Raw genomic sequence first — 13,692 nt, 5'->3', positions numbered from 1 at the left:
CGGGGCTGAGGGGATGGGGGGGGCACTGGAGGTGCCCCGGGGCTGAGGGGATGGGGCAGGGGGCAGGTTGGGGTGCCCGGGGGTTCCACCCTCACCTCCGCTTCCCCCTTCCCTTCCCCAGGTGCCGGAATGATGCCCCCCTCGAAGGAGGGGCCCCAGGGGAGACCCCCGGCGAGACCCCCGCGGCGGAGCGGGCGGGTGCTGGGCGAGAGGAACCAGAGCGTGGCCCCCGTGGGCGTGTGGGTGGAGAGTGCCCCGGGGCAGCCCGAGCCGAGCCCGGCCTTCGTGAGTGCACCCAAGGCACCATCTGCCGGGGCGTCTCCAACCCCGCAAATGTGCCAGTAAAACCCACAGAACTAAAAACGGGCTTTTTTCACAGCCTGAAGGCGGCCAGGGATGTGGCTTCTGAAAATAGTAATTTATTTCAGTGATTTTTAGTGGGGTCAGAAGCTGCCGTGGTGCCTATCAAGTAGCCTGGCCTCCCCCTTGCACAAGCCCACAGCATCTCTCTGAGTCAATTCCCCTCCAATAAACTGTGGTTTTGGGGCAGAAACGCATCAATTTTAAATATCAGTCAGGTGGGGAACCCAGCCAGTGCTGCTCTTTGCCTTCCCACTCATCCCTGAAGGATGTTGGTGAACTGAGATTTTATTCCATGTTGCTGATTTAAAGAAAATATATATTGAGTGTTTCTGGAGCCAATCTCAGCTGTACCCCATTAGAAACACTTAAGGAAATCTTTATGGATGCTTATCTCAGGGATTTCTGCTTTGAGGGTTATTCTAAGAGGACTAAAAGTGCATTAAATATCAGATGATGAGTTCAGTCCCCTGTAATTAATGTCTGAACGTTACAGAAGCTCCTGCCCTTTTGAGATGATTTATTTTTATATTGTAATTTAAATCCTGAAAGGTTGAGATAATATATGGAAATGAATCATCTCCATATTCCACAGAACTTCCATCTTGGTGCTGTGAAACTTCTGGGGGAGCTGAACTCTTCCTGAGAGCTTTGGGGTGCCAGGATGCTCCTGGCCCCCCCCCTGTGGGGCTTCCAGGGGTGGGTGAAGCTGCCCAGGGTTATCTGAACTTATTTAATACTTTTAATTGATAAGTATTAATGCCTCCTGCATCAGAGTTGCTGCTGAGGTGGGCAGTGGGTGAGCTGGTGCTGGGCTTTTCCCTGGAGCTCTGGCTTGGTTTCTTCCATAACAGTGCAGATTTCTCCCCACCTTGGAGCTTTGTTGGGCTGTGCTGACCCCGCTGTGCTGCTGGGAGTGTTCCAAGTTTATCTTCAGCCTCACCCCTTTCCTCCATCCTTGCAGTCCCTGGTTTCTCATGCTGTGGTGGCAGCCAGGAGAGGGATGCCATTGGTCTTTAAGCCACGGTGGTGCAGAGTTGCTTAGCAGGACTGCAAGGAATAAAAAATGGGGGTTTTGGGGTTTTCAGGTCATTGCTGTTAGTATTTCACTTCAGATGGTAAAAATATTCTGGAGCAGTGCTGTGGTCTGTGAACTGCTTCCCTGATGTGCTTCCAGCCTTGCAGAGTATTAAGAAGATGGGGGGCTGGCCTGTTCCTTTTGGATCCAGGCTTTGGATATTTGAGCATCCTTTCATGGGAGCAGGAGTTGGGAGCTGCTCCATGAGACACCTTTTTCTTTCCTTCCAGTTGTGTTGCAGAGAGGCAAAGGCAGAGGTGTACATGCTCTGCATCTGTCTAATCAGACCCAATCCAGCCTATAATAACCCAATAGACATTGTCCAAGCTCTTGTTCCACAGATTATGAAACAAAACATGAAATTTGCTCTGCGTGCTGCTTGTCTGCCTGGTCGCTGCAAGGGGGGGAAAAGGGGATGCAGGGATACAAGCTGCTCTGATGTAGCAAAAACTGTGTGGAATCTGCTTCTCTCTCTTGCAGGCCTCAGTATTCCAGGTGGAGGAGGAGCTGAAGGAGCAGCAGCGGCAGAAGGCAGCCAACCTGAGGAGATTCCAGGGCGAGGTGAGGCAGCGGGTGAACCGGCAGGTCAGGATGCGCCGGTGGCAGGAGCTGCAGAAGTCCCACGAGGCGGTAAGCAGGGCTCTGTCAGGAGAAACTCCTCCAAAACCCAAAGGAAACTGGGAATTCCAAGTCCTAACACTGGAGCTCAAGTCAAGGTGTTAATGAGGAAAAAAAAAAGGAGAAAATCTGAGGTCCCAGACCCTGTGGCGGCAAACGGTGTCCTGGCAGGCTGGGTCAGCGTGACACCTTGGCTGGTGCTGAAGGTGCTTGAAGCCTCCCCACAGAAAGGTCACTGACTCCCTCGGGCAGCAGCAGAACAGAATTCCCAGAGCCCTGTGTGGAATTGCCTGGAGTTAAAAAGCATCCAGGCCAGAGCTGGGAATGATGTGAACGTCTCCTGGCTGTGTTTGAAGCAAAACAGCTTTTCTGCTGTCTCTTTTCCAATCCCTTTTCCAAAGCAGCCAAATAGTTTTCAAGCAACACTTTCCTGCTGTCTCCAAATTCCCTTTTCCCCCATGGGCTTGTTTTGGATTATCCCATGAATATATTTAATCCTTTCTACTCTCAAACAAGTGCTGAGAGGACTTGCCAGGATCTGACTGTGGCACAGAAGGGAATGCACTGAAATGTCACCGGCTTTGGCTGCCCCTGGGATGTTTGGGCTGTTTCCATGGCTGAGTGGGGATGTCCTCATGTAACTCCGCCAGCTCCAAGTGGGAAGCCCGCAAATGCCCTCAGCCCCCAAGAGCCTGATGGTTCTTTGTGCTTTCTCAGCATGGAAAGCCAAAACCTGCATCCCAAGAAATGCCACCTCTGGGTGGTGAAATGTCACCAAGGTTGACGTCCTCCCAGGTGATGGTTGGAGATCCCACGTGGTTTTCCCCGGCAGGCGGAGCGGGAGAGCTGCTTTGCCGTGCAGTACTGGACCTCCTGGAGGAAGGCGTGCCCGTTCCGGAGCCACCGCCCTCCCATCATCTGTGGTCCCAGTGCTGGCTCCAGCCCGGCCCCGTGGGAGGGGACACACGGCGAGCCATTCCAGCAGCAAGCTGCCGAGGTGAGCCGTGCCCCTCCTGCCTTCCCAGCCCCGCTTCAGCACCCTGGGTCCTCGGCGTTTGAATTTGAGAACAGGCAATATATCTTTTTTCCTTTACAGCATGTCCTTAGTATTCGGGTTTTAGTATTGAATGAAACATTAGCTCCCATTTTCACCCTGAATGTTGCTCCTCAGAGCATCCAGCCAGGTCACAGGTGCCTGCCTCCTCCTCGGATGCTGTAGCTGAACTCGTCCATCCGCTCACAGACACAGCCGTGTCCTGACGCAGAGGTGGCACTAGGTGGTGCCAGCTCATTGCAGCTTGTCTCCTGCGGACCAAAATCTGGGAAAACCTGCCTTGAGGACTGTTTTAAGCTTTTTTTTTTCCCCAATAGTGATGCTTGTGCTACATTTGGTGGTTTATAAAGCCTGTGTGCTCACCTAGGAGCTGGAGTTATTCCAGTTGAAGCACTGTGGGGTGGATCCCAGTCGAAGCACCTTAGGGTGGAAAATCACTGCTGGCCACCAAGCAGGAAAGTTGGGGATGTGGCATCTCAGCAGCGTGTTTTAGGAGCAGATGAGTGCTGAGTTCAGCACCTCGGGGCAGCTCTGAAAGACCCCTCCTGGGTGACTGTGTGTTGGGTCGTGCCCCTCGGCTGGAGCAGAGCGATTGGGAGATCTCTGCGTGCAGCTGAGCTTGTGCTGTGCTGTGTTTCCCTCCCCTCTGGCAGCTCAGCAGGGCCGTGAGGCAGGTGCGGTGCAGGCTGGCGTCCCGCAGGACCGTGGCCCCTGGGGCAGAGCCCCCCGAGCCCCCCGTGCTCCCCAGCGGCTGGAGGGAGGAGGTGAGCGAGGGCTGCCTGGGCAGGGGGGGCAGAAATCGCCTTGCAAACTGTTTGGGTCTGATTAAAAAGTCCAAAGCATAATTCAGGGATGAAATAAGCTGTGCTTTCCTGACCCACCTGATGGGTAGCTCATGGATTTCAGTGGCCCGAGCACTCTGTTTCTCTGCCCTTGCTGCCTTTCAGAGAAGGCAGCAGGATAAAGTGGGTGAAAATGTCTCTGAGATAAACTCAGAGACAAGAATTCAAAAAAGGCTTTTAAAGGCTTGTGATCCGAGATTGTGATCTGGGTGTTTGGGAGGCATGTGACGACCAGCTCTCCCCTCAGGTGCCTTTATTTCTTTAGCAAACCTCAACAACTCTTTGCCTTGCATCAACCCCTTGTTTTGTGTGGGTGGCAAAGATCTGGAGTGTTTCCCTCACCCGGGGCTGTTTTCTGCTGGAGAATTGTTGGCATGCAGCTGCTTTCCTCGAAGCAGTGCACAGGAGATCAGTCCCACATTTTGCTGTGCTGAATTTCGTCCTGCTTTTGCCCTTCCAGTTCTCAAGAACAACTTTGTGCTGCAGCTATTATCCTGCTCTCTATGCCAAGACCTTTCTCAAACTGACATACTTTGGAGAACACCAGCAGCAGCCCAGCCTGGTGTTTTCTCTTATTGCCTCTGTAGCCAGTTTCCTGCCCATCCTGCAATTCTTCATTCCCATCTCTTTCTCAGGTTCACCAAAGGTGAAGTAGATCTTGGCTGATTATCTAGAAAATACTTTTTATGTAAGGGCTGGTCTGGCTCTTCCTCCTCTGTGTACTCTTGGATATCTGAGGAAGTCAGTTCTGCAAACAAGACTCGGAGAAACACGGTAATTATGGGCTCAAAAACCTCCTTACCTGTTTCCAGCACCAAACATCCCTCCTGTTTGAGCCCTCAATGCATTCAGTGAGTTCCAATGATTCATGACTTCACTATTAGTAGCATTAAAGCTTCACATAAATAACAGAGCCACTGCCCAGGGGAGCCAGAGGAGATCCATGGGAGTCCTGGGCAAGTCATCCACAGCAGAGAGAAACACTGGGAGGGATTTGGGACCATCCTCCCATCCCAGCCTCACTGCAGCTACAGTTAATCTACATAAGGAAGTTTAACAGCTTCCCTGGGTGATTTATTCCAGGAGGAATATGTTGATTTATTGCACTGCTCTCTTTTATTACTCCAAGGTAGCTGAGGAGAAAAAAGCTCTAATATTGTCTGGATCTGTCTCCCTGTATGAAGGTTTGGTGTGTTCCCACCTAGACAGGACAGGAGCGTGTTCCCTTCTCTTCAGTGCAAAAGGCTGCCACGGATATAACCAGGGACTTAACCCCTTGGTCTCTGCTTTTGTCCTCCCTGGATTTCCTTGTGCTGTGTATTCAAGCCCATTTCTTTGGTTTGAACCCAAGGGCTTTCCACCCAATACTTCTGCAGCTGCAGGTGGGGTCAGTAGTTTAATCAAGGTGCTTCTTTCTTCTCTCATCCAGGCTGATAATGAAATCATGGAGCAGAGCCCACCTAGCTCTTACCCTATTTCTGTGCAGTGAACTCCTGAGACCAAATCTGGGCTGTGTTTTTAATCAGTTCTGCACCTCCCATGTCAGACTTCCATCAAACAGGTTTTGCTTTACCCCAGTGTTGAATTAGGCCACGTCAAGAGCTCAGCTGAACCCCCAGAGTCTTCTGCTCTTTGCCTGAGGCCTCTTCCTTCTATTGTAGGAGAAATTTAGCCCAGCCTGACCTGACTTGCTCTTGACAAATTTATGCTGATTGCTGCTTATCTTGTTTTCTCGGGGCTTACAGGCAGTTTGCAAGATGATTTCCTCTTGTTTTTCCAAAAGTCACAGTTAAACTCTTCAGGCTAAACCCTTCTATTTAGTGTTTCCTTTTCCCCTCCTTTAAATAGAGAGACACTCCATGTGCCCTTTTCCAATAATCCAAACTTCCACAGATTTCAAGGAGCTGTTCCCACCTTGGCTGCCACTCCTGGCAGTGGCCCCCGGGCAGGTCCTGCCTCCTTAAAAAAACCTCAGCTTTTAGGAGTAACGTGACTTTCTTCCCAATAACAGTACCAACATTTTTCTCCCTGCTTCTAGCTCAGAGCAAGCCTTTGGCTGAAATGGTTTTTTTTCTCCTTCAGCCCTGTTTTCTGCATTTTCCTTCTCATTTTTCCATCTTCCCTCTAAAGTGTTGCATTCCCCGTGATCAATAATCCATGTTCCTAAAATCATTGCTCTTTCTCTCCCAGAGAGATTTCTTTTCAGGTCAAAAGCATGCAAAGAGTTGATTCCCTGCTTTCCCAAGCAGATACCGACCTGGTAATCACCTGGAAATGACCTGTTTGTTGTTCCAGGTAATCTCCTTCACCAAACCTTTACCTTCAGGGTTTGGTGGACTGCTGTAGCTCCCAAGCATGGCAGCACACAAATTCTGTTCCCCAATGTCTCATTCCACAAAGTTGGTGGTTTTTTTTCTCACAGTTTCATGTCTTTCAACTGCGAGGGCTCCAGTGCAATCTTCCAAAGAAATAACTCTTGCCCTCTGTTCCCTTGTCCACACCAAAGCAGCTCTTCTGTGTCATGTTTCTGTTATGATGGGGTTGATAGGGTAATTCCTGAGCCTATCAAATAATTCCACATTCAGACTGACTCCAGGCTATCCTCTCTCCTTCCTATAAAGCAGCAGAGCCATCTCAAGGGATTCTTGGCATGACCTGCTCTCCTGCTGATCCATCCTCTCCCTCTGTCACCAGTCCTTTTCTTCCCTTCCCACCGTGCTGAATGAAAAAAAAAACGAAGGGAAAAAAAAATTATCCTGGCTCCAAGCTTGCTTCTGGCATTTTGATTCCTTAGTTTGTAGGAAACAATCTGCTGCCTCTCAAAATATTGTGGATTGCCACTGGGGAGCCTGCCCACTTCCCATCTGAAGGAGTACGCTCCCGTACTCCGGTGTCACTCCAGAAATCCCAGCTCCTTGCCATTGTGGAACAGTGCCTGGAGAGGTCTTTGCCTTGCTTTCCAGTCACCCCCCCTCACGTCTATCCTGTAGTCACAGGTCACCCTGCCACCCTGTTCCTGTTTCCCAGCCCTGGTGCTGCTGAACACGTGGCGCTGCCAGATCTCATCCGACAGGCAGCACACGACAGGCAGCACACGACAGGCAGCACACGACTGGCAGCACACGTGCCCTCGTGTTAAAGCTGCCCTGAGGGTGTTGGGTTTGCCCTTGGCGCCAAAGCAGCCAGATTTGAATTCCGTGTTTACACCCATCTCCTCCCTTCTCCAGAAACCAGAGCCTTGCCCGGCAGCCTCAGTGCCCACGGAGGGCGAGGGTGAGGAGCTGCTGCTGGAGGGACACCACGACCTGCCCGCTGAGCTGCAGGAGCGAGGCACAGCCCCGAGTCGCGCCGGGCAGGACGATGATGACTTCTACATCAGAATTGAATTCAAAAAAGTAAGACCCGTTCAGGGTTTGGTCTTAAGAGGTTCGGATTGTTGGGTTTATTTTGGAGTAGAGCGGTGGCTCCCCCAGGCCTGCTTAACTCTTACGCCTTCTGTCGTCCAAATGGGCTCAGGAGCAGCGTCGGAGCTCAGTGAAGTCGGCGCTGCTGTTTCTTGCTTTCACGGTGCAGCTGTGGCCTCAAAGGGGTTTGATTCCTGCCTGCCTCGTGATGCGGGTTGGCAGCCGCCCAGCCGAAATCTGAAACCCAGAGGCCGTGCAGTCGCAGGGTGCTTGGAGCCGCGCTCAGCCTGCGCCAGCAGGACCCGGGCCCGCTGCCCTGCTCGGGGTGGAAGAGCTCAAATCGGCCAGAAACCTCCGAGAAAAAGGAGGGGGAGGAAGGAAGAAAGCTTTGTATCAGATGAAGGAGGTGGCTGTGTCAGTCCTGGTGCCTCCTGTTGGCAGACACCGCCCTTGGTGGCAGACATCGCCCTTGGTGGGGTCTGCTGAAGGAGCTGATGTTCTTATCGGTCCTCTTTTGTTTCCAGGCAGCTTTTGTTGAGCATCTGGGAGGGGTGGAAATGGTTTGGTCTGATTACCTGGGGCGGTTGGCAAAGGCTTTATGGTTGTGGCAGCCTGTGCCCAGCCTTGGCTGGGGATTAGTCCAGCTTGGAGCAGAAGTACTGGCTGGGCAGGCAGTGAGTGGGGGGAGATAGTGGAGGATAGTGGGGTTTACACTGAGGTTTCGGGAGATGTTGGCTGTGGAATTCCCCTGATGGTTTGTTATTTGTATTATTGTTTTCACACTTCACGAAGTTCATAGTAGAAGTTTGGGGAAGGGAGATGTGAATCCATCTTTAAACTAAACATCCTCCAGGGGATACCTTTAGAGGTGTTTTGGCAAAGCTTTCATGGTCAGACTCCTGTGTGGAGATGTGGCACATGTCTCCTGTCTGTAGCCAAACTGTACCTGAAATATAGCCCATCTCAGAGGTGGGTCACCCTGTTGAGGACTGTAAGGATCACACAGAGGACTTGCCTCCAGTGAAGAGCATTTTGCTGAGGGAAGATGAGAAACTTGACTGTGGTGATGCTGATGCTGCTCCCTTATGTTGTCTCTTCCAGGTCTGTGATGGGTCGGTGAAGGACCTGCCCGAGCCTCCCTGGAGGCCACAAGCTGATTACCACCCTTCCCTCCTGCGCTGGGCTGGTGTTGATGAGGAGGAAACCAGGAAGCAGGTCTGTCCAGGGGGGCCAAGCCCTCTTGGTTTTGTCTGAAAGGGATGGGACTGTCAGGAATGCTGATGGCTCAGATAAGAAGCCTCAGAGCAGCCTTGACGTATGAAACCCCTGCTGGGTTTAGTTTGTCAGCTCAGCCTCATGGTGTCTCAGGTCTTGGGCAAAGCTACCAGGTGATTTTTTAAGGTCTCTCGTGACTAAGTGGAACTCTTCTGTACTCCTTCTGTAAAATCTAGGATCTGAATCACACCCAAGGGTTGGAGGAGAAATGGGCTCCATTCATTCTGCCTGGCAAAAGCCAAGAGTTGCTTGCTGTAGTTGCAGGGAGAGAAGGAACTGCCAAAAAACCAAAACAAAACCCAACAAAAAACCCCTCAAACAAGCCCAACTTTATCTTGTTTGGGTACAAGGCTGGAATATAAAGATTTCTCTGATTTTGGGATAGTCTCAAGCCCGGCCTGATGCTGAGTGGATGATTTCATGAGGAGGGCTTACAGCCTGTGTCCAGGACACTTTGGCTTGTGCTAATCTGGGTGATGCAGAAGGATGATGTTTGTCTTGGATGCCTAAAGTGAGTGACTTTTATTTTCCTGCTTCCTCCTGCTGTGAAGAGGAACACTTCCCTCTCCTTCTGTCACCTTTTTGCAGCTTACAGCGTAAAACTCTGAACAGTTTGTGTGTTTTTTGTTCCTTACAAGTATTTTCCAGCCAGCTGATCCTAGATCTGGCTGTGGTTTCTCCATGGTGTGACAACAGCTGGGGCTCCTCAGGCTGCTCCTTCCCCCCACCATTCCCTCTCCCCTTGCTTTTATCTCCTTGGCTCTGATCCACCCCAGATAACTGGTTTTGCAGCAGTCTCCTCTGCCTGGGTTTTTTCCATCCAGCTTTCTCCACTGGCAGCCTGGTGATCCCTCCTCCTCTTCCTTTATCTTCATCTGTGCTGGGCTCTCCACTGTGTGAGATGGACAAACTTGGCCCAAAAGCTTTGATGAAGAAAAATCCGTGCCTTCAGCTGTTGCAAGTCATGGAGTTTAAACTAGATCTGTACCTCCTCTTGTGGGAGGGCTTTTGGTGGAGCTTTAGCCAGGAGGTTTCCCTGCCCTTGCTTCTTCAGTGGGATCAGCCAAAGGCCAGACACTAAACCCTCAGTATCCCTATGGGAGTTGTTCCCTGCAGGCCTCCTGGATTTTCCTTAGCAGTGCTTTTGCCACCTCTGTGGTTCTCCTGTGTGTAGCAGATCCAGCTAGGTGTTGCACATTCATTTTTGTGGGGAGATACGGGGTTCCAGTGAGCCATAGGGGAGCACCAGTCCCCAGATGGATCCAAAATGAAGTGGGTTGAAGTGGGAACTGGCTCTTTTACTCTCAGGAAGGTGAGAGTTTAGGAATTTATTAGGTGGAAGAGCTTCCATCCGTAGGAAGCTTCAGTGGAGGGATGCTGGCACAAAGCTCTTCGATGCTCCGAGATGACTTGGTCCTTCTCTCCATCTTCCCAGTCCTGGGTCATGTGCACTCGGAGATGTCCCTTTGAGGGTCTCTTGGGGAAGGAGTGAGGTTCCATCCTCCAGAAATCAAGCTGAGCACTGATACAGCTCAATATTGATCCCAGGCATCCTTCCCAAACGTCCTTCTCTTCCTCTCCACAGCGGCAGAGCGAGTTCCTGCGGTGCCGCCGCCTCTTCATGGCCATCGAGCGGGAGCGAGTGAAGGACCAGCAGCGGCAGCGAGAGAGGCAGCAGAGAGTTGCCCAGTGAGTCCTTGTGGGTGCTGGGGTCACCTCCTCCATCAGGGCAGGGCCCTTTGGAAGGCCAGAAAGGTCTTGTGAACTTGTCTGGTGTGAACCAGGCACCGATCTGACCCCCGGGTGGGATTCACTCAATTCAATCCCAGGTGGGATTCACTCAGTTGAGCCCCCAAGAGAGACCCTTAGGCCCTGTCAAGTCCTCCAGCACTTCTCTACCTGATTTCTGAGTCCTGGTGCAGCTTGTCTAGGAGTTGGGAGCCGAAACATGGGGCTGGGAGAGATGAAACTTCCCAAGCCATGACCTTTGGGAACCCGAGCCTGTGCTTAGAAACTTTAGGGTGAGGTCACGCCGTTGTGGTTAAACTGTGCCTATCTCTGGCTCTTTTAGTCTCAGACCCTTTACCCTCACAGCTATAAAAACTTATACAGTGTAATAAAACGATTTGCACTCGTTTGCACTCGGTATCTGTGTAAAAGTATCAGTTGTGGCGGGGATTTCTCAGCTTCTCGCTTGAAGTGGCTCGTTAAGGAGGAGCTCTACAAATTCACACTGAAATAGGAAAGATCCTCTAAATTTTGGCTTTTCCCTGGCTTGCCCTCAAGTGAACTGACATAACTCTGACCATCCCAGCTCTTCTGTGGGCAGGCTTTGTGGGAGCAGGACAGGCACCTCAGGGCAGGATTTTCATGGCCATTTTTCTGAGGAAAAGCTGCTAGTCTAAATCAGTGCTCCCCCCACCACATCCCTGATGTTCTAATGGCACTTGGGAGCTTTGGAGAGCTTGTCCTGCCCTGCGAGTGGTGGTGAGGCCCCAGGGATTCCCTTGTTAGTGTGATACCTTTTTTATTATTATTATTTTTCCCCCCAGAGTGTGTGCAGGGAAGAGCTGGGTTTGTAATTACGGGGCGTAAAGCCCCAAGTTGGCCTTTGCCTTGATTTCTGGGGCAGGTTTATGGTGCTGTACTTAAGGCTTTACATTTCATTTGAGAAGCATTTCAGTGAACTTCAACCAGAGAAGTTTGGTTTCAGCACTTTCCTTCTGGACGTAAAGATTTGACCCCCTACACGAAGTAAGATCTGAAATGTCTTGTCTGATGACACTGCCTTCCCTGGCTTCTCCCCAGCCTTGATGTTGTGTTTTAATACCTCCTGGCAGCGAGACACGTTGTTGCATTTGGGAATAAAATGGCAGATGCTTTGGTGTAAAGTCCTTGTGCTTTGCAATTGCTGCTTTTTAGGGAAATGTGTGTTGTGTTTGGTGGGAATTCCACAACCCAGGGCCCACTTAAGGGCTGGAGGGCTGTGTAGGTGCAAGGGAGATTGAGGAAATAGAGGGAAACTTGGTTAAAAGTGCATCTTAAAGCCTGTTTTGGAGTAAAGGTGGGATCCTTGGAGTGTCTCTGCTGTACCCTGTTATGGTTCCCAGCCCTTGAAGCTGCTTACAGAAGGATCCAAGCTGCCTCATAACCAGAATAATGGGAAGTAGGGAAGCTGGCAAGCCAAGATGTTGGTCCTTTCTGGTGGGTATTAAAGAGCCTGGCTACTGTGCTTGGTTTAAGGACAGAAGAGCAACTCTGGGGAACTGCAGGTGACATTTCCCAACAGGAGCACCTGTGGATGTGATGCAGGAGGGAACTGGAAAGGGAAGTCTACAGTGGTGAGAAAATGAGCAAGCAGGAAGAGTTTAAGGGCAGGAGGGTGTTCACAGGCTGGTGTTGCCTTATGGGGGGACGAATGGAGGCTCAGAAAGCGTTTTTGACTATTTTATGTTTAAAGCCAATATATTTATATTTATATGTAATGCTGGATTAGTGCAGAGTTACTTTTGCCTGCAAAAGCAGCAGTGTCACCCAGATCCCTGTGCCCTGACCTCACAGACAGGGACTGGCTGGGAATGAGGGGTTGGGATGGGGAAATCCTTCCCTAATGATGTGCGTTCCTGCAGGATTAAGAGGCAGAAGGAGAATCAGCGCCGGGTGGAGGAGCAGAGGATGCGGGACTTGGCTGAGCAGCGAAAACCCTCCCTGGGAGAGGGAGCCTGGGAAGCCCTGGCCCAGCTTCAGCTGGAGGAGAGGAGAGTGAAGGACAGACAGCAGCGGGATAAGGAGCACAGGAGGTAGGGCCGGTGCCCGCTCCCCACGCAGAGCCGGGTGTCGCTGGCAGGAGTGAATGTTTGGTCCCTCCCAGGTACGTGGAAGCTCTGAGAGCCCAAATGAGGGAGAAGATCAAAGCCTGTAACATCGACTTGCCCCCGCTGTGTTCCTGTGGGTCCGAGTTCTGGGATTCCCACCCGGATACCTGCGCCAACAACTGCGTCTTCTACAAAAACCACAAAGGTAGGAGCTCCTGCTTCCAGAGGGGAGGCATCTGGGCCTGGATCTCTGATTTCACAGGGAGAAATCAAACCAGGACAGGTATTTTCATGCTCCTGGGCCACTATGTAGAGATGCTCTTCCAAATATTCTCCAGAGAGGGCAAGTTGGGCTCTGTCCCTCAGGGACATCCTGAACAAAGGGCCCTTAAGTGGCATCCTGAACAAAGCACAGACCCCTACGATGTGTTAAGTAATGCAGCTGTGACACAGCCACATGTGCATGGGGACACAGCCACGAGCAAAATGCTGCAAATCATCTTGTTAGGGACACGGAGCCACCTGCCTTAGATGCTGAATCTTCAACTGGGAGGATGCATGAAGGCATGGAAATGGTCTTTGTTAAGTGATTGAGTGCTCTGACCTGGAGCACAGCTTGGGAAAGTACCTGGCTGGGCAACTGGGAGTCATCTGGGAGAGAAAATAGAGAAATTGGGGCTTCATAAAATAATCTTGGCTTGCATACTGCTCCGTACTCAGGAGCATGCAGAGTGTGCAGGCAGGCGTGTGGAAAACTACAGGCATATAGATTTACCTTAAATCCCAGTTGTTCCCTCTCTGCTCTGTGGTGAAAGGCTGGAGCCAAGCCCAGTGTTGGGCCATAAGTGCAGCTTTCATCCCCTGACACGGTTTCCATGTCCCCTTCCTGCTCAGCCTACAGCCAGGCGCTGCACTCCGTGATCTCCTCCTGTGCCCACACGGCCACGCAGCCGCTCCAAGAACTGGCCGCTCTCTGCGCTCGCTCGGGGAAGCGTCTGTGACTGGGGCAGCCCCGTGTTCCCCTCCCCATATCCCCGTGACTGGTGTGAGCAGGGAGCAGGGCTGGGCCCTGTCCTGCCTGTCCCTTGTGCCAGGCGCCAGGATGGTGTCACCTTTGCTCTCCTGCTTTGTGTGCCCAGTTTGAGCTGCGCCTCTCCCGGTCTGAACCGGGGATCACTCTGTGGCAGGTTTATGAGCAGGCACTTGGATTCAGGCATTCAGCTATGGAATAAACTATTTTCAAGGA

General features: G+C 51.6%; 1 protein-coding gene across 1 annotated transcript; it reads left to right on the top strand.

Moving 5' to 3' along the window:
• Positions 1-125: 125 nt before the first annotated feature.
• Positions 126-13,692, top strand: CCDC15 (coiled-coil domain containing 15). The gene is made up of 10 exons (XM_017809855.1): positions 126-285; positions 1,919-2,068; positions 2,889-3,053; positions 3,764-3,874; positions 7,180-7,347; positions 8,458-8,571; positions 10,217-10,320; positions 12,261-12,431; positions 12,503-12,651; positions 13,341-13,692. Exons 1-10 carry the CDS (start codon positions 130-132, stop codon positions 13,445-13,447), a joined length of 1,395 nt encoding a protein of 464 aa, XP_017665344.1. The 5' UTR covers positions 126-129; the 3' UTR covers positions 13,448-13,692.

Source organism: Lepidothrix coronata, unplaced genomic scaffold (assembly GCF_001604755.1).
Source record: "Lepidothrix coronata isolate B3197 unplaced genomic scaffold, Lepidothrix_coronata-1.0 Scaffold27, whole genome shotgun sequence".
NCBI classification, from domain to species: Eukaryota; Metazoa; Chordata; class Aves; order Passeriformes; family Pipridae; genus Lepidothrix; species Lepidothrix coronata.
The sequence above is the reverse complement of the archived record's forward strand: the minus strand, read 5'-3'. Positions and strand labels throughout refer to the sequence as shown.

Bases quoted from the DNA above. Each gene is read 5' to 3' on its own strand.
- CCDC15 (XM_017809855.1), top strand. From the start codon at position 130: ATGATGCCCCCCTCGAAGGAGGGGCCCCAGGGGAGACCCCCGGCGAGA. The intron at 3,054-3,763 runs GTGAGCCGTGCC...CCCCTCTGGCAG, and splicing joins TCCAGCAGCAAGCTGCCGAG to CTCAGCAGGGCCGTGAGGCA. The intron at 3,875-7,179 runs GTGAGCGAGGGC...TCCCTTCTCCAG, and splicing joins CCAGCGGCTGGAGGGAGGAG to AAACCAGAGCCTTGCCCGGC.